Here is a 24,869-nt window from a genome sequence, read left to right as displayed (position 1 = left end):
GTTGTGGCGAACGCATACGCGAAACGGAAAACCGGCTGCGGATTGCCGTCGTGCCTTTTCACTTGCGCACGTAAATGGCGACGAAGCTGCAACCAAGCGCGACTAATCGAGCGGGCCAAAAACTCGCCGAAAAAGTAAAAAAACACAACCCCCCATCAACATCACTCACACACACACGGAGGGTGCTTCGATCCACCATGATCATGCTGGGAGCTCCCACAGGGTGGAAAGTGAACGTTTGTGTGAGCGAGCGAGAGAGGGCGATGTTTTTATGCGTTCGCTTTTCGTTCTTCGTCATTTTTTTTTTGCCCATTCGCCATCCACCGCGGTTCTTCTGCTCGTCCAGCCGGCCAAAGTGCTCAAAGAAGGAGACAAACCACCCTTCCAACCGCTTGGAACCACCCCGCCAACCGTTTCACACACACACACACGTGCGTTGTACATTTTCCACCCCCATTCGACAATGTGCGTGCGCGTGTAAGGGTGTGATGTGGTCCATTGCGTTCGAGATGGGTTCCGATGGAACGGAAGGAAAGGTACGAAAGGAAAACAACAACAAAATTACCCATCCCAACCCCCCCCCCCCACCACCCCGCCTCAGTAAGACACATCCCCTCGAGCACATCAATCTCAGCTGGCGCCATTTGGAATGCAAACGCTCGAACGAGAGAAAAGAATCGATTACGGTGGCGTCGTGGGGGTTAGCTTTCCTTACGCCTCGCACCGGCCGGCATTGGTGGCACCGGGAAATGACAAGGATTTTAATTAATACAGCACTTTGATTCGCTTACGACCGGTACGGTAAGCGAAACGCGACGAGGGACGCATTACGTGTCCGGCGGAAGTGTCGGTGCGCGGTCGACTGGAAATAATGGAGGCGCCTGGTGAAAACTTCCAAACGAACATTTGCCAAACCGATGGACCAAAAGCGATAAAACTACCGTTGGGTTGGCGAATATTGAACGCTATACTAAAATCCATCAGATTTATTCGGTTGCGGCTTTACTAAAAAAGGGTTAGTGTTAAGTTCCTTTAATTAGCAAATCGGCACTAAATCTGGTAAAGGGGGCGCCTGGTGGTTTGTAGAATTGTTCCTTGTCGATAGCAAAACCAAAGCAAGCTAGCATCGTCAACCGAAAGGAACGAAACTCCAGGCACTAGAAAATGAAATCGATTCCAGTAGCTTCGTCTCCCTTCAGCAGAAGGTTGACCGGAATGACGAGAATAAATTTCCATGCAATCACAATTTCAAGATCAAACACAGCTGCTCGGAGGAGGAATGGTTCGCTTTACATCATCTGCACCGGAGGAGTCTGCACCGAGCCGAGTCTGCCCTTGTCCATCATCCAACCATCCATCCGGTGCTGGTGGTGGTGATCCCATCAAAACGCACCTTTCTTCTCTTTTCTGCCGCTAACGGGCGCGGGTTTGCGTTTTCATTCTCACACCAGCACACCATGGGCCGGGAATCGCCAATCGATTGGTGTCGATCTTGACCATGAGCGTGCTACCGTCAGGAAAGCAGTGAAGGAAACGAACGACAGGGTGGTTCCAGCTGTTAAAACCTTCCAAAAAATGCTAAATTGAATGCCAGCCTTCATTTACATTTTTACGCGTGACGGATTCTCGTTGCCAGGGCAGCATAAATTTGGCAAATTGACGCTAACCAAAAAGGAACAGTACAAACAGAGGGAACACGATGGGAAATCGAACCGCTGGGTCTCGGATGTGCGAAAGCGAGTGAAATAAATCGAGTACGGCTGCACACTAGCCAGCCTGGAGCACGACCGTACCGTTGAATGGGCACGCAACATTATTGCTCGGGAGAATAAAGCCAACGAAAGTTCAGACGATAAAAAAGGTTTAAATAAAAACAGCCCGCACTAGAAATGCGTGCTGTACTTCTTTGAGGCAGTTGCTCAAGACGAGTAAACGGCTTGAAATATGTGTATCAAACATTGGCTGCTGTCGGCAGGTACTCTATCTGTCCCAATTCAACCTGCAGCACCACGAGAAGGTGGCTTTCCTCCGTCGGTCAACAACACACCGCCTAACCATTAACTATCTTCTGCAAGGGGCCATTACGCAATTGAAAACTCTCCATTTTTCGTGCTATCAACCGAACTGGGGGTGAAACAACCAGAAAGCGGGTGGCACACTACAAAAGAGGTTGGCGCAAAATAAACGCTGCACTTGTGCAAGGCAAACTTGCGTGCACTTGTTCGCAGCTCGTACCAGATCGAGCTGATAGCGCGATCTCCTGCTCCTGGGTCTCTAGTCTCTTTACCACCACCCCCCCCATGTCGAGAACACACTCACGCACATACCCACACACGTATATGATGTTGTTTATGCAACAACAAAAAAACGAATGAAAAAAAAAACAAACAACACAATCGCGTACATAAAACAAGTAACAGCCCCCATACGGTTCTCGTTCGCCGATAACCTGCCACACCGTGTGCGGAATCCTTATCAGCGTATCAGCTAATCAATGTGGTGTGGAAGCGATCGATCGGCGTTTGGTGGAGCGTTACGAGCCGCAAACTCGAACGTGCCGGCTTGCCCTCGTGGCCGGAGGAGATACTCCCCACCTTTCCGACATCTTTTCTCGACCCGTTCAACCCCTCAAGGGAAGCGCCAGAGAGCTGCAAGCAATTACCAAACCTCTTGAACCGGTTGCAACCGGTTCGGGTAACCCCCACCCCGAACCGGAAGGGCCAAAGGAAGAGGTCCTGCAAAAGGAGCCCACTATCACCAGGAGCCCGCTGAGGCTACACGCAATGAGAGCCAACAGCGCACAAGCATGAAACGATCGCGGATAATCACTTATCCGCTGGAATATGGATGACGAACGTGAAGGAGAGCTCGACGAGCCCACGAGCTGCGATCGACTACGGAATGAGAAAACGCGCGGAAACATAAGCTCCTTCTGCTGTACCCGTGTGCCCGCGTGTTCCAGAAGGGCCTGTTTCCGTTGTCATTGCCATGAAGACAAAAGGCTGTGGTAAGGATCTGAAACCGGAGCAGCTTGTACGCATATTACGGATGCAGCGCACGTTCGAGAAACGAGGAGTTTGCGAAAGCGCTCGGGGATTCTTTCAAAGAGGCACTAGAAGCCTCCGTCAATCAGAAGGACCTTAGCGGTATATGCCACCGTTTTGTGCTGGTTTATGAATCTAAACGGATGGCATTTTGCTACTCGATCGAGATCACGTTTCGACAAACGTGACGATCCTCGGAACAGGATGATCCCGCAGGGTGCACGCACCGTCATAGATCGAACCGGACCAACGTTCCGAGTACTTAGTAGACCAACCGATTGACGCATGAGGTTATCAACGGCTCACAAACTGATCTCCGGTTGATCTCTGCCACTCCAACCTCGACAGCAGCTGGTGCGGGCTAGAACTGGTAAACCGTCACCGTGGTTGAGCGACAGCTTGAACGGCGCAGTAGTTCACGTCGACGAGGTGTTGAAATGGCCGCTGGACGTCATGGAGGCGGTGGTGATCGATCGGGGAAATCTAGCCACGGCAATAACAACAACATCGTTGCAGTTTAGCGCAGGTTAGGCGGACGTCTACGCGCTTATCAATCGAAGGATGAAAAGCGCAACAACCTTCCTCGGTAGAAGCCCTTTGGTGGGGCCAATGCCATCTCCAGGCTGCAACACTGACTGACGGGTGCTTAGAATAATTGCGCCAATTGAAACCATCGAACGACGGATGTGCAGAAATATGGAGGCCTTCAGTGACAGCACGATCGAGGCGTTTCTCCCGACAACTGCATACTGCACATATTTAGACGCTCTATTAATAGCCAAATGCATCCAATCGTTCAACATCAACCGTTGGTTCGACTTCGTCTGTCAAGTTCATGGTCACGGACGGCTCTCTAAGTCAGCAAGCCAACGAGAGTGAAGACGTGAAAGTGAAAATGCACAATGCCATTGCCGGAACGCGGTCTTTGCGAATGAAAGACACGGTGACTAATTTTAGCATCACCATCCCATTAATCCTGCCAGGCCACGTTCCGACTCCTAGCGGGAGAGCTAGGCTGTGGAATCTCGTGTGGCTTGGAAAGAACTCGCACAAAAAACAAGGCGCAAAAAAAAAGAGTGGGCACATTCGAGAATCAAGAACAAGAAAACGATCCCCGAACACAAGCGCCTAGACGTACGATCGCATAGATTCACAAGACCCAAAACCCAGCGGGTGCTTCTTGGTGAAGGCCTATTCTTGCCCTTGGCGTTCTACAGTCTAGACATTTCGGCACACCAGACAAGCCAGTTTCCTCCAGACGCTTGGCCAGAAGGAGGAGAGCAAGCTCCAAAATAGAACCTCCCTGATCTTGATCTTGAAAAAAAAAAAAGAAATATCCATCCCCAAGCCGGGAGGCGAGTTCCGGACTGCAGCAGCGAAATTCTTGCGACTCAACCGAGCTTGCGGATCGCTTGCTCCACAGCTCGGTTTCTTCTATTTCTAGTCGACGCTGGGTGTTGAGTTTTTTCCTTTGACTTGTTGTTGTTGTGGTTGGTGTACAGCCCCCCTCCCCTCTCTTCAAAAAACAATCCCCCACCTCGTCCGTAACGGCGCGTAATGATGGCGCGGATTTGAAATTTTAATTGCCCAATTCTTGCCAGACCGGAGATTCGTTGGTGGAAACTGGCGATGATGCCGGGCGGATGTCTAGCGAATTTACCTACATTTTTGTTTCGTTTTTCTCCCTCTCTCTCTCTCTCGCTCTCTCTCTCTCTCTCTCTGTTTCACTCTCCCTCTTTTCCGGGCTTCTCTCAAGCCGGAGTCCTCACGAGGCCCGCGATATAATCACCGTTTCGATCTATCTTTCGCGTGCGCTTCTGCCGGCGTTTCGGCGGTTTGCGAGCTCGCTTTTGCGCGCCTCTCTTTCATTTTCGTCAACGAAATGGAATCTTCTTCATTACCGGGGTTCGTGTTGAATGTCTGATGCGGCGCAGATTCCGGAAACCTGCCCGCCCGTGGAATGGAATGTTTCGTGGCGTTCGAGTGAGTAACGTGAGCCCTGGGTGGAGAACTGTATTTTGGCAACACCAGCACGCCCTTCAATCCTGGACGAATGGCTTCCTCAAATTCCACAGTAAAGAAATAGGAAATAAAATACATACATTACCTCTTTCTCAAGCAGGAACCTGGTAGCTTTTTATGTGCGTGCGTCTGCTCCGTTCACTGCGACATCGTTTCCGCTTTGATAGGAAGATCACCAGTCCGGAAACTGCTTCACCTGGAAATAAGATCAAAGCACATGGATCAGAATGGGTGGAAGCGTCCGAAGATCATATGCAGTCGAAAGATCCGTTCTAGCTTTATCCGAGGGAAGAACATCAACGGCACTCTTAGCCAAATTGCCACGCATGCAAAATGCGCTCTAAAAGGCATTTGCCAGCATCGACTCGAAACTCGGGCTCGATCGAGTGATCGACAGCAAACAAAAAAAAACCCCTCAAAGCAGCTCTTTCCACAGGCACTAATTGGTGCGATCGATACGTCGTTCGTGCGTGTGTCGCACAACCAACGAATACTCAGCTGTGTAGGTGCAGCAGCGCCAGAAAAGGGCGCCTCTCACGGCATGGCGGAATTACTGCCGTTCCAGCTACCGATCGCGAGTGGCATTTCGACGGCGGCAAGAAGCGAAAACGCGCGTTTCGATGTAATAACATCGGCGGTTGTGTTTGCGTATACACGTGTGGCTAACACGCGCGTGTGTACGCGATCACGTCTGGTGCTGGATCGCGCGCGGCTGGATACGATCGTGCCTTAACACACTGACACCGTTTTTCTTGGGGCCCCTGTTTCCCCGTACGTTCGGCGTCGATCGCTTGGTTTGCTATGCTTTTGCCACCGTCTCGCTTTACGCGTTCCGTCTCGTTTACCACTCTTTTTCTGCGCGCACTTGTGCGGGGATGTTAATGAAAGTAAAATACCAGCTACACGGGCTTTTGTGAAGTGTTTTTCGTGGCCACCAACTGGGTGTGCTAAAGAAAGGCCTAAAGCTCAAAAAACCGCTCACTCACGCACCCGCAACGAACGAGAGCTGGTGCTGGAATCACGTCAAGCATTTAATTAATGACAAAATTGTTCGCTCTAAGCACAAGCGTCCGTTTCTCTTCGAGTCAGGTTCAACACAGAACGCAGAAGAAGAAGAAAAAAAACGCTCAATCACGCACGTGGGAATTTGTCACCGTTTTCCTTCCCCATTGCGTCGGTGGGCGAGCAGCTTTATTCAAGGATCGCGGAAAATCAAAGCGCTCGATTCTATGCTGAACCGAAACGGGGAACGCCTGACCCGTGAAGCGAAACCACAATCAATGCGAAAGCGATTATCATCGTCTACGACATCATCAACCGAGGGCCTGGAGGCACATCCTTCCTCCTACCCGTCTGTCTGGCTCACGACGACGACGGGGGGATTTTGTGAGCGAGGGGAGAAGATTCGGTGCCAATTTTCGAGTTGACGACCGGCCGGCACGCAATGAGCTTTCCACGAAAGAAGCCGCCGGAAAACCCCCGACAGAACCGTGCGCCATGTGTCACGTTATTGGACATATTTTAGCAAATTACCCGCGGGAGCCAAACGGCCGGAAAAATGCCGACAGTTTTCCACCAACCAATGGCATCGTGCCTTTGCGTATCTCTTCTTCTTTGGGGCGGTTTTCGTTTGGGCTTTTTTTTTTGGATAGCGGCAATGCTGGAAATTCGTCAATACATGAGCTAACATTTCACGAACACGATGGCACTTTACAGTGGTGCTGGCAATTTATAACGCCCATTCCGCCGTTCCGGAGTGTCAATTTACGGGGCGGGAAATGTACGTACGCACAGAAGCAAGGTAAAAGCGTTGTACCGAACGAAGCGAAAAATAATAAATGAATTGGAGATCCCACGATATCGTTCCAACACCGCTTCTAAAAGCGGTAATGCGTAAATTATCGTAACGATTTGGACTAAAGCCATGGATTTCTTTGGCGTTCGAAACGCGATATATGATACTATTAATATTAGTTATAACTATTCATCCCATAAAAAACATCCCTTTCCCTTCTAATAAATCCAAGTTGCCCAACTCCAATTACACACTCGTTTTACGCCCGGCAAAATGGGCAAAAGTCACAAATACTGCGTACGGGGAGCAGGAAAAAAAAACCTCCCCAAAGCAACACGGCATCTCCGTCTGGAGCTCCTACCAGCTGGAGTTTCAACGAGACACACACGCAAGCGAACACGCGTACGGTAACGCATCACCGGCATGCGTAGACGCAGCAAAGATGGCACGCACGCAACGGCACACGACACGCAAACGGACGAAAAAGCCGGCGAAAGAGCGACCAAAAAAGTGACCGATCGAGGCAAAGATGGGGTGCCGGCATCAAGCTGGGCGGTGGGGGGGGAGGTGGTGGGGTGGTGGTTGAAGCAGAACATAAAACAACCCCCCAAACTATAGACACACGTACACACACACGCACAAATGCGCCACCAACACACACACACGCGCGAGAAGCTCAGCACGAACGAACACATTAGTGCAGAATCGACTAAAATAAATCTCTTTCCGTACTGACCCTGAACTTGACTTGGTGGGGGCCTCGCGTCTCCCCACCCAGCTCTTCACCTCCCCCCCCCCCCCCCCGTTTTACCTCCAGCATGCGCGTTTCCTCTGCAACGCGATGCGGCACCGTCATTTTCATGGCCGAGCAGCCCGCATCGAGAGCCGGTCGATTTCGGCATGCCGGAGACAGAGAGAGAGAGAGAGAGAGAGAGAGAGAGAGAGAGAAAGAGAGCGAGTGGAGAGGGGTATGACAGCAATTTCCGATGTATGTGCATTTTGTGCCGTGCTGCTGCATATGCTGCTGGGAAACGAAGCAAGGAAGGAGAGGAAAAAGCAGCGAAAAACAAAACCACCCCATACGCCTGCTAAACCAACCCCAAATTAATAATAACAATTCTGCACCCGGCGGGTGGGGTGTTGTTTGTTTTAAACAACATTACACACATTGATGCGCGACTCGAGCATGCATGTAAACGCAACGCGGATGTTAACAACGCCACCCTCCCTTGCTTTGGCTTCGTCAACTGTTGGCACCGAAACGAGCGGTTATGAGCATCTCTCTCGCTGTTTGGTGACATAAATCATACTGTCGTTGGTCGCACAAACCCACAAACCAAGTGCATATGCGATCGAGGGCCAGGGATGCACTTTTACGTGGGAATAAACGAGAGAATGCATCGAGGGGAAAAAAGAGATCGCTAGGATGAGAAGAGAACCCCAAACCCAGTGCATCGCTCGATCGGCCTAAAGACATCGCGAAATCGATGAAAGGAAAAACGCAAACCCTTCAGAGAACCCGCGCCAATGGATCGCGTTGCAAGTGATGCACCCCGCGTGTAGTGGATAAAATTGATGCAATTATCGGCAACCGGCCTTCGCCTTCGCCAGACCCGCGGGAAAGTTCACGACAAAAAAAGGGGTAGAATTAGTTCCGTTTCGAGCTTTACCACCCACCCAACCCAACCCAGCCAGCCCATCGTCCTGGGTGAAATGATCGTGCACTCGTCCCGTAATTGCGGGAGATGATGTTTTTTTGTTCGTTATTATCCTAAATTGTTCCTTTAGCTCGTTCTCGCTCACACCCCTCTACCATTACCAGTAAACTTCTCGATGGTAATGCCGTGCTGTGCCGCGTGATTCACCCACCCACCCATTGTTCGACGATCGACGGGGTGATTGACCTGTCTTCGTCAAGTTTGACAGCCGCGAATGGCAGTGACGCCATTTGCTGTACCCCGCCGGGATGCATGCAAAATGGCAGTGCAGCAAAGGGGCTCAGTGGCGTTAAAGCTGAACGGAATGGAAACCACGGAATATCAACCAATCGAAATGGTTCGAAAAAAGGCGAGGCGTGTCGTCCTTGCACCTGTAAAAAGGATACTACGATCCTTCCATACGGGTTTCCGGATCACGGCGCAACAAAATCCGTGCCGTTCACGAGGCCAGGGCTTATCATAAATCATAATTCACACATTAAAAACACCTTCCCAGCGCACCGGCACCGGCAACCGCTGACGTTCGATTAATAATTCATGCCCGCGAGCTCGCGCGAGCGCGCGCACGCCGAAACGCGTTTAATGTCTCCGAAATCGCCGAAATTGGTAATTTAAGCGGCCTTTAAGCGGCTCACCAGAGGACTCACGGGCGTGCGCCGGTTACAGCAGGAAAAAAAGAAACCGACAGACATAGCTTGCAGGGAGCTGGGAGGATAAAAAAGACATCCCCGGCAAAGCAGAGGAAAAAAAAAGGCCCAGTGCAGAAGGGATTTATTTCACTCACGTCCTGCCGTTTACGAGCGCAAACGCCACTGGCCACAAGGTTTGCCCATCGAAACGGTCCCGCGGTTTCCATTCTTCTGGTCTTCTTTGAGCCTCGCGACCGGGACACAAAATTTCTGCACGCTTTCAGCATCCAAGGGGGACGAATTCACCGACGGCGGCATCGTAAAACTGTTCTCCAAGACTCCGAGACGCACAGCAACAACAAAAAGAAGAAGACGAAGCAAAAAAACACATATCCCTCTTTACACGGAACGTGCGAATGGATACGCGGCGCACGGATAATGTGCATTTGCGGCGTTCGCAACCCAAAAAAAAAAAAAAACTACCGCTCGTTAACGCATCCCCCCGTCTTTGGCCAGGGCCAAAGATGCAAATCAACGCGACCGAAAACGTGGCCATCCTACGCGCAGTAATGTGACTGCCCACCCACGCACCAAGATGCCGCCGCCGTCGCCGTGCTTCAAACCTTAGATCCCTATCTGCCTCCCGGAAGGTGGAAGGTCCTGTGGGGGACGAAGCACAGCCGGGGTACAGGCTGGGTTTTACGATCACCGCACTACGTGTGTGCCCGCAGCAGATCATCGCTTGATCTCCGTTGCGAAAAACGCGAGCCTCGAGGGCCGCACGATCCGTCGTCATAAGGATGTACTCGAGGCGTGTGTGTGTGTGTGTGTCCTTCTTGATGCCCCACCCACTGCCACCCAGCACTATGGCCATTTCTTAAATTGACTTTTAATTAAAATGCAACGATTAACGAGCTTTCGGGACGCTGGCGATCGCTGAGCCAAAAACCCCCAACCAGAAGGATCGCTCACAACGGCGGAAAGGAATAGGAAGCAATAAAACCCCTCTGGGGGCATTGTCTAACGGCCTTCGTGTGGTTGCCCTGCCGTTGTCCCGTCATGGTTTGACCCGGGCTACAAAACAAAAAACAGAACCAGAGCCCTTTTCATCGCACTAACCGCAGCGTGCATGCGTGTATATATATATATATGCAAATCATCTAGAAGTAATTCTTGCGTCTCCGGTGGTGATTTCATGCGAAAGGATGCAAAAAAACAAAGAGTGCAACCAAAAGTTACAACAAAAAAAAAGCCCAAGACTAACCCCATCAAAATCAAGTACCCGAACGAGTACTCTGGTTTTTTTTTCTTGCTTATGCCAATTCTCCGCACGAAGCCACCTTTTATTTCACCACGCGCACAAACGCTGCCACCCTCGAAAAAACTGGGGGTGGGGGTTGGTACATCCCACCAGAGGGTGATTCGGTTGCACTTCTCGATAAATGCAATAAACGCGGTGTATGACGCTCCTTTTCAGCCGAAAAAACCTTCGCCCAGGTGATTGAACCACGCGTGCGGCGGCGTAGTCCCGTGGAAGGAGATGTGCGTTTCTTCCTATTCTTCTTCCACCTGCCTTTGAGAAACCCTTCTCTCCTCCACCCCCCACCACCCGCACTCCCACCAACCGCCGTTCCAGAGATCATTCGTGATTTTTTGTCGATTCTTCTTCCCAATTCGCGCGCTGCCGATGCTGAGAGACCGGGACGAGCGACCAGCTTGTTCTTCTTTATTAATGTGGTTCTTTTCTCTCTATATATTTTTTTTCGCTGGCTTAATTTTGTTTGGTTTGCTGTCAAGTTGTTTTATTACTGTCCTTACCCTCTCCCCTCTCTCTCTCTTCCTCCTCCGACCCAGCCCACAGGCTCCTTTGGGGTAGGAGCGTGGGCTCCAAAAACTCGACGGCGTCGACACGATGACTTGATGATGATGGATTTTTCTTTAATTTTGCGTCTCACCGCCCCCCACCCCCACCACGGTGTCCCAGCCATCCATCCATCCATCCAACGACCCCTTCTGGACCTGTTGCTTCTTGTTCTTGCTTCTCTCTCGTCTCGCGAGCTTTGCATTTCCGCCGGGCCATTTCGATCCGGCCGGGAGATGACGGAGGATGCAATATAAATTACTGACGTACGACGGCGAAGACCTGACGCCAGCGGGAACGGACCTTTCGGCACTCGAATCGACGGCGGCGTAACCCAAGCGGTGTGTCTGGAACCAGCACTTGATGGTTGGTGCTGAGCTGAGTATGGAACCAAAGCATTCTCAAGAGCACTATGCATGCTCGGAAGTGCACGAGGCTCTTGCGATTCCTCGAGATGCAGATATTTGTAGGTCCAAATATGCCAGCCGCGCCAGTACAGCAGCTTCCACTCCCCAGCTAGGACGCCCTTTTTAAGCAGAATCGATCGTACATTTCATGCATTTAATTTCGGCACTGCATTATGACTGACATCACGCTGCCTGCAGAGACACATGTTGCATCGGGCTTTACGCTTCCTTATTGTGAGCTGAGCTAAGCCACCATACTCCAGTATAGTGTGATTAGTTTCCTTTTTTTTTGTCTGTCCCCACATATATCAGCAAGCTCGTGGCCAAAGCTATCGCCGTTCTGCACCGATAGCAGATTAATCTTGTCACATTTCTCAACGCTCCATCGCTCTACCTTAGACAAAAAAGTTATCGAAAGTGTGAGGGACCAATACGGCATACGTTCACTGCAGGGGTCCTAGGGCGAACGGTGACACTCATTATTTTATGCACCTTGATAAGTGCATCGGCGACCCAAATAAGCAAAACCGCGCACCGGCGCGATCGGCCACCCTTGGCATTATGATTTATCGTCACGAATTAATCCGTACGCCGCCTGCGCCTGCGCCTGCTCACGCCGAGGACAAAAACCCTCCGGTACCGGGCGAAGGTATTCCCTTTTGCCAAGCGCAACGCACGCGCCAGGGGGTGGGAAAAACCCTTTCAAATTGCCGCCACACCGCTCGACCGGCTCGCCAACCGGAATGGCCACGGTTGATTGGCGATACACATTTATATGTTATTTCGCTCAGGGCACGATATCGATAGCACGCATCTACAAACATCAACCCTCCGCGAGGGGGTGCGTGTGTGTGTGTGTGGATGCCCTTTAGCGCGTTGGTGGACGACAAATTTGTTGTGCGATTTTCCCGCCCAAGCCTCCGCCGCCGGTCACAATTATCGGACCATGGGGCGTGTGTAAACGGGTGGGATTTACATAACCATTACATGGGTGCGAGGATGCGAGGGTGACGTCTGACGGGGGTGGGAAGGTGCAAAAGTAATCAATTCTCCGTCATTGGGCGAATCAATCCGGTCGCTGCCAATCCCAACAAAATGGGCCACACAGGGGCTGCTTCTAGCATTTTTTGCTAAAAATTCGAGCAAAATTCGCTCGTTCGATCTTTCGCTTCACTTCATCAATTTCGCACTTGCGATGATGCAGTTACACGATCAAGTCAAGCTTCAGTGCTTTCGAATGCACGCAACTGGTTCCACCCTTAAACACTTCAGAACACCTTGCCGAGAATTGCATATCCGGGAGCTGCATTTGATTCTGCGTTAATCGCACCACTTCGTGAGACGGAAATCCAATCGATCGGTGGGATGGCAAAAACGGAGGAGGATGGTGCGCACACACACACACAGAACCATGATAAACAGTTGGTGTGTTTGCTTTAAGAAGAAACAACAACTGCGCTTATGTTTGATGTTTAAAGCAAATCTTTCCAGCAGGAGGGAGCCATTGGGCACACAACCAGAAAACATAAGACACAACCATTTGAATCCGTTTCCTTTCCCAATGGCGGACTGGTAACTGGTGGGGTTTTGTGAATTTTGGCAACATTGCGCGATTTTCGAACAACACACGAACAAACAGTCGAAGCGAAAAGTATTTAAAAGCACGATACAAAAGGCGGACGGACGAAAACGGAACCAAGCATTGTGACAGTGTGTGGTTAGAAACGCCGAAAGGTTTGGTTTGGCGGAAAATTTAAGATGGCTCGGAAGCATGCTAAACGTTACCGCAATTGAGCAAAACTTATGTTTTAACTTACATTTCACCTTCAAAAGCTTCACGACCGAGAATTCACACACTTCCTGCTCAAACACCACGGCACACTAGCAATGGGTCCTTGGAAAAAAAACGCAACCACTCGGGAACCGCACCGTCCGGGAACTAAGGAAGTGAACCGGACCAGCATCGAACGTGCTATTGCGCATTAAAGATTGCCCCGCGCGGTCGATGGGAAGCCCGATTTTTCTTAAAGCCAACGTTCGCCGGGGCTCCTGTCATGCGCCGCTGTTTTCCATCTGCGGGAAATACCTCTCAGCTGCTGCTGCCAACACCACCGCCAAATCCGAATCTCTCTCTCTGCTCCCTCAAGTCGACCGGCAAATTCGTCCCTTCGAAAAGACGCATCGCAAAGCCCGTATGTTTCCGGGGCGCGAGGATTGTAACGAGTTTTCCGACCACCATCAAAAGCTCACCCCTCCGGATTGGCGCGGGGGACGTCTCGCTTTTCCCCGACGCAAACGAACGAACAAAGGAAACACGCTACCGCATCGCCATCGCGTAGGCCCCGGACCTGGCACGGGCAAGGATATTCCGGACAAAATATCCTTGAACTCGAAAGCCGAACCCGGCGGCACCGATCGAAACACGAACCATGGTCCGGACCCGAACGTGCCGCGCTCTCACGGGCGCTTCCGGGAGCTTCCGGAAAATGTCTTCGAGTTTCCACGGAAAGGAAACGTAAACAAAAACCGCGATCGAAAGGGAGAGTACCGCTGAATGGCGGAGCACGGAGTAGGCTGTGTGGATGGATGTGTGGATTTTTTTTTGGGTCGCAACGATAACGTTTCTCCACGCTTGCTGTGATGGCACGCGTGAGCGCGCACGCCTTTTACCATGCGTTCGCAAACGTGACTGGTCACGGTCGATGTTGGGCAGATTAAAAATACGAGACTCTTGCATAATTTCACACCTAATTCCGGTCGGAAAGGGTGCGCGATGGCGCTTGATTGTTTGCATACGGCCGCTTGACCGCGTTCTGTGCGTGTATGAGTGTGTCCCCTCGGTGCAATCTAATTTTTAGATGCCTATCTGAGGTCGCCCAGTGCACGTGCAACTCATGTTGGTGCAACTCCCGTTCGGTGGGGTGACATACATTCGTAAGGTGTTGATGTGTCAGCTTGGATGCTGAGTTAACAGCTAGAAGTGATGACGCATGGCAGCACTACGCACTCAAACCCAAACACGCCAACACGTGTCGTTAAATTACATAATTTACTTGCCGCCTATGTCAGGCGGCTTTCGCCGAGCCTGCATTGCCTAATCATTTCGTCCTTGAAGCCGAACGCACCAAATGCGTGAAATATGATAAATATAGTAAACAAACACACCGTCTGGCGCACCAACGATGACGGACTGGCAGCACTGGCCGCGAAGCGTGTATTCGTTGTCTCGCTCGCGCGTTCTCGTTCTCGCCCGTGCCGCAATGTCCTGCCCGCAGTCGCGTTCCGCAACAACCCGCATGGCAAAAGGAAAACGCATCGAGCGAGAACGAGACGCAACGATCGCAACGCAATCTCAAACGCAAGGATACGCGACGCGTGCTGGTGTAAAGGAATGCACTTACGTTGGGGGTGGGTTTCTTGCTCTTTTCGCATTCTTGCACTCGCTTACCTTTGCGTACTGCTCGCTTGATGTTGCGTCCACCCCTCCTAGCGCGAATTTCGGACCGATATTCCAATTGCTCGAACACCAGGACAACGATCTTGAGGTACGCGTAGAAGGACCCAACTATCGCCAACAACACAAAAAAATCCCCGACACGCTGGTGCGATACAATATCCGCGTGCAGCCTCTAGCTCGAGGCTAGTGCTTGTGCAATCCGTCACATAAATTAATCCGGAAACGAACGACACGGACTGCACCGTGAATCTTCCTGCATATGGACACCACAACAGGACCGCACTACGCGACACGTAACACTTGGCCACGAACACGGGGGGAGGCGAACGCAGGATACGGCGGGCAACGGGAGGCCGCACGGATCCAAGGGCCCGGGAAATTAGCTCCAGAAAAAGGGAAGAACACGGCACGCACGAAAACTTTGCTAGTTTTTCCTTTGCACTAGCTTCTTGTGTGTTTTTCTACATTACAAATTTTCTTCTTTTGCCACTTTTGACAGCCCGTTTGACAGTGGGAATATTTTTATTTTGATGTCAAGCCCAGTTTAAACACAAAGCGCAGCGCGATCTAATACTGCGTATCTTTTTCTCATTTTCAACCATTTTTATTACATTCTTCCCACACTAAACAGTAGCTTAAGCATCATACAAAGCAAGAAAGTGAAATTAAATACAACTCTAATAGAATTAACTACAATTCTAGATTAAAATGTGTAACGAAAGACAACTGTGGTATAGACTAGGGGTGTACGCTCACATGAGCTTGAGCTCAGTAAAACAGGCTACGCCTGGCCATACTGGAATCTTTTATAACATTTCTTACATAATAAAAATATATGTTATAACTCACAAAAAATTACCCATCATATAGATTATGAATATTTGAAAGCGAATAAAACGTGTTAGTGGTTATTAGAAGTCACTTGCGATGTTGTAGGCGGATTTTAAATTCAAATTAAAATTTATATGTTACAACTTATAAGCTCGTTTTTCTATGATGCAGCAAAGGAAGTTTTATTCAATTAAAGCTTACATGCAACTAACAATAATATTCAAAAAATGCTAGTCATATTTTCAAACTAAAATATTTCTTATCAACCTGTTTGAAGAAATTAAATTATGTACCGATTGATACCAAAAAATCCCTCAACATGTTTGTGTGATAAGAAATTCATCACAATATGAAACATAAATTGACTGTTGGCGCTGGAGGTCGCAACTGCATCCGAAGTTATTCTGCGAAGAAGTTGTAATCTCGACCACGCGAAGAACAAACGCAAAGGAACCGTACGCCATACGCCGAACCTGTTTCTCATTCGCGTTTCGAGCATCACCGCCATCGGTCGTGGCCGTTCCGTGCGTAGTTGCGTACCCTCCGCGCACGTGCTCCTGCTTCGCGATTCCCTTGTGCTCCTTTCGCACGCGCCTCCAGCCAGCGGAAAGACGCCGCGTGTGCGTGCTACGCGTGTGCCTTTCGCGTGTGTAGTTGTGTGTTTGGTTGCTCGCGGAATTTTTGGCCACAGCCGCGGTTTGTTTTCACACGCCACATCACATCGAGATGTGCCTCCAAAAGTGTGCCTTCGAAGCTGTGCTGTGCTGTGAGTAGAAAGTGTGCATCATCCGCCAGTTGTGCCAGTTGTGTGGTCCCCAAAACAAACACACGTTACGCGTTCGTCCCAAAAGGACCCGGTTGCGGTAGCTGGTCAGTGTTGTGCTGCGACAACAGCACACCATGAGTCTGGTGCATTGCACATTCAACGCCAGAGTGGTAGAGCGATAGAGGGAGCCACCTCTTAAGCACAACCCTTCGTCAGACGGTTTTGAAGAAAAGACGCCTCCACGCTCGACGGTTACCATGGCACCGCTACGGTTGCTAGTGATCCTGTTTGGAGTCGGTGGTTGGGAATCGCTCCTGGCGACGGCAAGCCGGACTGCGAACGACCTACACGACGTTACCGATGACCGGGATTCGCTTCGGCGGGTACACCGGCACCCGAAGGACATTCATGGCCGTAGCTCGACCACCACGGCGCCAATGGGTTCCTTCGAGACGTACTACTTCGAGCACGCCCAAACGGAACTCGCCGCACGCCAGTTCGTAGCCACCTTGAACCACTCCGAGTTGCATCGGAACCCGAGCTGGTGCAAGCAGTGCAACGCCACCGTAATGCACTATTGCAGGACGCAGCACTTCATCAACGATCACTGCTGCTGCGAGTACTCGCACACCAAAGGTAGGTCACACGCAAGGGCCTCGTCCTCGGTGAGTCATCGCTATCGGAAGCGAAGGACGAAGGTTGTGGGTTTTTGTGACGTCAACTTGCGTGCTCCATCAAGTGGTCCCTAAGCAGAACACACGCCCAGCAGGACGATGGAATGGGAAAGTCCAACAATGCACAGCGTTCAATTGAGCTGCCTTGCGAACGATAACGGTTCGCGTGCTTTTTGGGAAATTGATTTCCCAACGCGTTTTATGCTCACTGACATTACGTCATTGGTTGCACTGTCGCAAAATCGTTCGATGCCACGCTCATTGGCGAAATTGTGCTCTTTTTTGTCCGGTTTGGCAAAACAATCGAACACACTGTTGCGCAATCAATGCCTGCTTTGATGGCCAAAAAAGGAGCAGCATGACTGATGGCTTCCGGTGCCGTCATAAATTCGCCTTTCAAAATGAAGTGCTCCACAAAGCTGTCCTTAGAGAGCAACGGCAACGCTCATTTGCTGCCAGTTCTCGAACCCTGCTCCAAAACCCAAACCATTTAATCCCCAAACCAGCAGCCTTGGCCTATTATTGCACGCTCGTGTTTGCGTACGAAACCCGCGCGGATCAAGTTACAAGCTTGCCTTCTCACGTCCGGCAGGAAGTGCGGGAAAAGTGCAGCACATTCGCTGAACGTGATCCCGGCCCGGCCGGGTTCGGTACGGCACATCATTCACTTTCAATAATACCCGTACACGTAAATCGCTTTTTAAAACGATCACTCTCGCTCGTCAGCTCGTCATCGTGCGCGTGCCGTAACACGTTGCCACTGGCGGAGAAAACCAAGAGCTCTAATGCACCCACGTTTTTCCCGCCCAACGGGAAGGTGGATGGGGAAAATGATGCAGCACAACGAAGCTGCGAAGGGCGGTCTCTGACCATGGCAGCAAATTGCTGGGAAAACAAAAGGGGCGCCACGTAATGTGACAAATTGTTGGCGGTAGGTCTCTCCCGCGCGTGGCTTCAAACCAAAACGATAACGATAACGAGACACTAACGCACCAAATTACGTTCGCAATTGCAAACGTTGATTAGGTTCTGTTGTTGTGCATATTATGTGTGCGCTTTTTTGTGTTTTAAATGCCCGTTTGTCCAGCGAAATTGGCCCGTCATGGGTGACCGATGGCGTGGGCACGACACGCGCCTTCCAGAGCGCCATTTTGTGCGCGAATGCAACGTGCATTCGGATGGCAGGAGGTTCGCCCAACCGCGGCCAAGGAAGCTTGCACCTCGGACAAGACATTTCCGTAGGCATGCCCCAAAGTGATCCAGGTCGTTCCGCTTCGTCGCTGGCATCGATGGTTGCGATTCTGCCAGAGAAACCCGTCCGCTTCGAGACAATCCGGATGGTGTTCTCGTGAACAATCGATTTGCATGACAATGTGCACCGCGTGGCTTGAGTTTGCCAGAGTTCTTATGCTCGCACGAGGTGCGCACGCAGTGGAACAGACGCCTTGACCCGAAACAACGCTGCAGAAGATGGTTGGCGATCGTGAAAATCTTGATCACTGACGTCCGGAGTAGCGTCAGTTTAATCAAGCTCACGAAATGCGCGCCCGCACGGCGGATGGGACCTTTTTAAGTGCCCCGAGTTTGCCCCGTGTTGCTGGCTGTCGAAGCGAATGGGACCCTTTTGCGGTGGATGAGTTGAGGTGTACGCTAACAGGAGCAAGGTTTTCTGAAGCAAGCAAGCAGACAGGAAGTGATTCTCAAGCCGGCTACCGACCAAGCCCCTGCCATCGTTTGTGGAGGCAATATTTCTCGCACGAGCTCGCACGAGCCTTATCAAAATGTCCACACGCGAATGAGCCGGCTGTTGGCGTTATCAAAATTACGATTTAGCAATCGAACGTTCGCACGTACGCAGACGAGGGCAAAATAAGGGCCTCTGGCGTGCTCTAGAGCACGCCGTTGTCATCCCTAGAGAAATCGCGCCAACCACTGGGAACATAATTTATGCAGCAGCAAGCCCAAAAAACCACGTGTCGGTTTGCGTGTGTCCAAAAGACGTTCAAAAATAAAAAAAAGGGAGGTTATTGAACCACGAGCCGTGTTGTCCAGGGTCCACGGCACGGCATCGAAGGGACAAAAGTAGGTCTCGAAGGCATCCGAAAGCGAACGCAACATAAAACCCGGTCTGGGGAAAAGAACACACAGAACAGATGTTCGCATGAGGGACCCGCGGGATGGCGCATACCAGCAACAAAAAAAGAACTAAAAAGGGGACTCGAATTCGACCACCATGCGGCGTTAGGGACACCCTTTGTCCTGCGCAAGGGACCGCTTTGTTTTGCGTTCGCTCCGTTACCTTGGAGAAGGATTCCGGACTGAAACTGGCAGCGTTTTGCGTCAATTAAATCAGCCCCAGCCAAGGCAGGAATCGTTCGATTAGCTCGCTTATTGGGGATTGCGCGGAATCACCGTGCGCGATGCATTCACAATGCAAATGGCCGTCAATTGACGGTACCGAATAGTGACGGTGACATCGGTCTGACCCAACTCGCCAAACCGTGGGCATGCACCTAATGTATCGACTAACTCGCTCCAGCACGCAGATCGCGCTTATAACAGGCGGCAAAACGTTCTCGCCGCGTTATTCGCGCAGTTAACAGTTGATCAAGCTGTCACATCGTGGCGTCTTTTGCACCACAAAATAGACGAGATCTGCCGGTGTTGACGACGTGCGGCACTCCTTCGATTTATTGCAATTTATCGACTCAACCTCGCTCAGCCACGTGGACGAGGTGAATTTCACGATCGAGCGATCAACGCGTCCGCATGATCGGGACTTCTGTTCAGGGTGCACTGACGGTGGGTAGGGACGATTAGTTACGCCAAATTGGCCCCGCGGACGCATTCCCAAACACACTCTGGTATGCTGGGCACGCTCGGTAGGGTTCCTCAACCTCCACCTCAACCTGGATGGCGTCGAGCTCGAAACGGCACGTTGGGTCGTGACTCAGAACACCGAGTACGAGCCGCGTTGGGTCGTTGGGTGACCGATCGGAATTAGAAGCCCGCCAAACGTTGAAGGGCAGGTCGCGCGGCGAAAGTAGCGCCGGTAGCGCTGTAAAGCGTTACACGCGGAAATGCGACACCTGGTGAGGGTGGGTCCGTCCTGAAAATGGGCAGAAGAGGTGCTTGGAAAATGCTTTCGACTGTTTTAGGATGCGTGCGCTTGATTTGAATGCATTTTTTTTGCTCTGAGTTCCCTAAGCGTTGCAGCAACTTTTAGAAGGCCGTCTTTCGATCGACCGAAAAGATCGTATCGCTGCCGCCCAATTACGCTAATTGCTGAGATGTTGCAAAGTGGGAAATATTGCACCTAAGAGGGTGTTGAAGTCGGAAGGGTATAAGTCGTCGTCGATTAAACGTCGGTTCTTGAACAGTGTTTTAATCCATTAAAGTGATGAGGTGAGCAAAAAATAGCTCACAATGGGCTTCCAATCTTCCGCGGGCATTTAACCCGGGAGGGAAGCACTTAATCGAACGTTTTTCCGATGTAAACTAATCGTGCCAAAGGTTGGAGGGTGGGAGGAAAAACAGTAAATAAATAAATAGAACACCCACCAATCGGTCAGGTGTACGGCGTGCAAGTTTATACACCATTAGCCGCGAAAAAGAATCAACACCCGCCGAGCAACTGCTTTTCAATATCGGATGTAAATTAGGCAGTTTCGCAGCGCGAGAACTACCTCACACACCAGTCGCAATAGATGCAAAAGACGATCGACGACGATGTGGCTCTGTGCTGGAGAAGTGAGAGAAAGAAAAAGGCAACCAAAACCATGGCCTGCTTGGACGTAACAGTTGCTACTGGTTGCTGGTCAGCTTAACGAGAGAAAGAAAGAAAATACACACACACACATCCCCAATGGCAACATAAAAACTTCCATGACTCATGCCACCCAAATGCCGAAGGGTTGTTTTTCCGGATCCTAATCGCGCTGTTTTTCTTTTTCCCTCCCCAATTCCGTTCCAGAGCAACTGCCATGGATACCACACACCTGCCTGCTGAAGCTGTACGATCCGTGTACGGCCAATGCCGGCTCCTGCAGCAAGTATCGAGCGATCAAAGAGTGCTGCTGCGATCGGGCCACGAAGCTGGCATGTAAGTAGTCACCCTCCACCCGGAAAGTCCATCGGTGGTTTTGGAGATGTTTGTTTAACCTTTAACGCGCGCGCCAGAAACGGGATAACGCGGGTGCACATCACACCCCAGAGTTTGGGATATGAACTTCACCTAGATATAGGACAGGGGGGTGAATGGGGTGATTGGAGCAGATGGAGTAACAGTAGCAGGTTGATGGTTATCGCCTGCCACGGAACACTAACCAGAACCCCGCAAGGAGCTGGTGGCCACTAACGAGCGCTCATAATCATCCACTCATAACCAACGGCTGCTGGTGTGGTTTTTAACGCTTCCGGTTTAAAGGGTGGAAAACTGCTCCTGGTGCATCCGCCGAGTGGGTCATCTGTGATGAAGCGTGCAACTGCTGGAAGCGCCAATGATTACGAGCAAATTTTGCGAGGATGGAGATCGCATCCGTTGCTTGTGCTTTCTTTTTATTTCTGCATCAAACCAACTACTTGACCCCGCGCGTGAGGGTGTAAATATTTACATGGCCTAACACGGCACCCGGAATGGGGTGGGAATCAATTTCCAAACCACCGACCGAAAATAAAAGGAGGACAAACGGCGCACGTTCAGGCTCGTGAGCCAGAGCCTGAGGGCAAAAAAAAGCAACCCCCGCCGATCTCGAGCGTGCTCACGCGGACGTGTTTTTCCTTTGGAGGCGCTTGTGTGTTGTTTACAAGAAGGAAGGAACCGGGGGTGAAGGAAAAGCGGAGAAAAGATAGTTGGCCGCTGTACGGAATGGGAAACGGATCCGTTTTTACGACGCCACAAAAACCCTCGTCGAAATCTCGTGTTTTGCTGAATTCGGGCCAGCAGTTGGCAAAATAACGTCACGCGTGCAGTGAGTGAGACAGAGACAGAGAGAGCGATAGAGGGATTTTCTCGTTTGGCTTAATTTATGATTGATTTTTAGACCCATGGTCCCATTGTCGGTGATAAACCACCGGTTGTGATTTTCCGACACGATGGCAACATCAACCTTTCCCGTCCCGGAAAAAGAGGACGTTTCGATTTTCGGGAAAACGCCTGTTCGGGTGTTTCGGGGAAGTTTTCCCCGACGCGTGTATTCGATTGGGAAATAGTTTAAACTTCATCCTTTCAGCTTCATCTTTCGTCGAGTCGCCCAAAAGTAGTGTGGCGGTGAGAAATCGCGCATCGCTTCGCCTCGACCTGCTTGCGGAATACATTTCCAACAAGACGTTAATCATTATTTTCCATCAAAAGCCAACTCGCCACCCCCGCCTGGCGTGAGCTCGAGATTTGTGAACTGCCGACGGACTGCTCGGCTGAGGAGCTTCTAACGCAGCATTTAACACCTCCGTGTTTATTGCAGGAGCTACAGCACGGAGACGATTGACTGCTCCGGACGGAATCTGTCCGGATTGCGACCGGTAAACAAACACACACACTCGTTGAGGCTGGAAATAGATCATGTAAGAGGCCGAGGAAAAGGGCCGTCTAAGCCCGTTTGTCACAAGGTGTTTGGTGGCTAAATAATGGTACTCCCACGATCCGGCGCGTCGGTCGATCGAGTTGATTGAAGTACCGGCGAAAAACTCACCGTGAGCTGCTCCAGACATCGTTTTAGGGGTGGCCGTTTTTTTATTTTTCTCTTATGGAAGGCCACGCAAAACCAACCAGCCAACCAACCTGCCCCAATTCCACACCCAGAGACCACGAGATCGTGCCCAAACGGATGGTGCAATGGTGCTTCGGAAGGGGTCGTGATTCGTACCCGGTGATATCATGCTAATGAGTTGGTAAACCTGCGTCTTATCGCTAGATGTGCCATTACCCGTGGTGGAGGGTTTTTTTTACAACAGGGCACGGTCCATATCACGTCCCTGCCGGTGCGATGTATACTCAGCGGGTTTGTAGTCTCTTTATTTTTGCTCTCTAACTCTGGTAAAACGCTTCCCCTTGAAGGTCACGCGTTGGGGTGGAAAATGTGCCCCCTTTGGTGACCGCAGGCCAAGAATTGATTTTTCTCCATCACTTAACGCCATTAGGGCGCCATCCATCGTTTCGTCACCTTCGATCGTCAAGGGCCACTCGTGGTTAGCCCTGTTTTCGATTACTGTGACGTTATGCTTATTTTTTTTCTACCTCTCCACAACAAATGGTTCCTATCAGTGTTTTTGTGTCAGAGGTTTATGTTTTCACACCCCACCGAAATCGAGCGATCCCGCTGAGGTTAAGAACACATCAACTCGTCGCGAAATCAGGCCACTCTTCCGAAAACCCGTGGTTGATTCGTTTAAGTGCCAGGTGCTAATGCTTTTCTTCTGCTGTCGCCGAAGCACGCGAACAAAAAGCCGCTCGATCTTTCACTAATGCTCGTTCGTTTTATTTTCAGATAAAGTCAAATTTTCGACAGCCTCCAGCGTGTGGGTGGCCCAGGTCTGGCAGCTGGTACTGGCGGTTGGCATCGTTTGTGTCCTTGCCTCGGTGCGATCGTGTCCTGGGCGAAGCTAACCACAAGCAAACGCACGCACCGTGATCGTACTTAAGTGGCCTTACTCAAGGCGGTTCATGCCTTATTAACCCCCACCAAGAGGACCGTTTCGGGGTGCTTTTGGTCCTTTGCGACGGAAGGATCGACGAGGACACCGCTCAGCATTCAGTGTAACGTCTGCATTCCCTGTGTGATCGCTTCTAACGGTGCCGTGACGCGTGTCGGCATTAATTTTGAAGGCGAGAGGCATCTGTTTTTGTTAGTTAGTTCCTATCGACGAATGGTGGCTAGGATGTTTGTTTTCTTTTTTTTGTTTTAAATATATTTCGCGTTGAGAAGGCTCAAACATACCCGCCATTTACAGCTGCAGCTGTGCGCAGCAACCAGAAGTGCATCAGCGATGTGGAAGAACAAATTGTTTCTATATAAGTTAAGCGAAACCAGTGAAACATTCGACCATTCTCTTTTGTGTTGCGTTATGTTAAGTTGCAAAGATTGGAAAATAGTTCATGCTAAGTCATTACGGTAAGAAATCGCCAGAGAGCGATAAGCTAAATGAAAGTTAGCACGCTGCTAACTGGTTTTAATAAAACAGCATATAGTGCGTGTTGTACTGCGTTGCAAAAGGAGCAAAAAGAAGAAAGAAAATAATCAATTGGCTGTAAATAAATACGACAGAATTAACGAATGATATTCTTAAAAGGTGTTGATTATACCGAAGCGAAATAAATAAAATGAATTTAAAACAATACAAACCATGTACCGGCTGTAACCATGCACTGCTTAGACAAAACAGAGAAATTTTTACGCAAAAGTAACAGGAGACCATTTACATACCAGCCAAGAGGTAACTATTTTCGCAGCCTAACGCTTGAGTCAATTAAAACGATGTTTTAGGTCAAATGGTTTAAAATTCAGTGTTTTAAACTTAGTAGTATAAACGTAATTAGTAGTTTTAGATCATTTGATCTAAAATTCAAAAATTATACCATTTGATCTAAACGGCATGATTTTATACCAGTTGATCTAAAATGCTACTGTTTATCGCTTCAATTGTTTTAAGCGGTAGGGTGCGCGAATT

The 24,869-nt window shown here is 50.3% G+C and overlaps 1 protein-coding gene across 1 annotated transcript; it reads left to right on the top strand.

Annotated features, from left to right (window-relative positions):
• Positions 1-16,787: 16,787 nt before the first annotated feature.
• On the top strand, positions 16,788-24,008 carry LOC128720455 (uncharacterized). The gene is made up of 3 exons (XM_053814127.1): positions 16,788-17,166; positions 21,178-21,306; positions 23,690-24,008. Exons 1-3 carry the CDS (start codon positions 16,788-16,790, stop codon positions 23,806-23,808), a joined length of 627 nt encoding a protein of 208 aa, XP_053670102.1. The 3' UTR covers positions 23,809-24,008.
• The last annotated feature ends 861 nt before the right edge of the window (positions 24,009-24,869 follow it).

The sequence above is a fragment of the Anopheles nili genome, chromosome 2 (genome assembly GCF_943737925.1).
Source record: "Anopheles nili chromosome 2, idAnoNiliSN_F5_01, whole genome shotgun sequence".
Lineage (NCBI taxonomy): Eukaryota > Metazoa > Arthropoda > Insecta > Diptera > Culicidae > Anopheles > Anopheles nili.
The sequence above is the reverse complement of the archived record's forward strand: the minus strand, read 5'-3'. Positions and strand labels throughout refer to the sequence as shown.

Bases quoted from the DNA above. Each gene is read 5' to 3' on its own strand.
- LOC128720455 (XM_053814127.1), top strand. From the start codon at position 16,788: ATGGCACCGCTACGGTTGCTAGTGATCCTGTTTGGAGTCGGTGGTTGG. The intron at 17,167-21,177 runs GTAGGTCACACG...ATTCCGTTCCAG, and splicing joins CGAGTACTCGCACACCAAAG to AGCAACTGCCATGGATACCA. The intron at 21,307-23,689 runs GTAAGTAGTCAC...TTTTATTTTCAG, and splicing joins TCGGGCCACGAAGCTGGCAT to ATAAAGTCAAATTTTCGACA.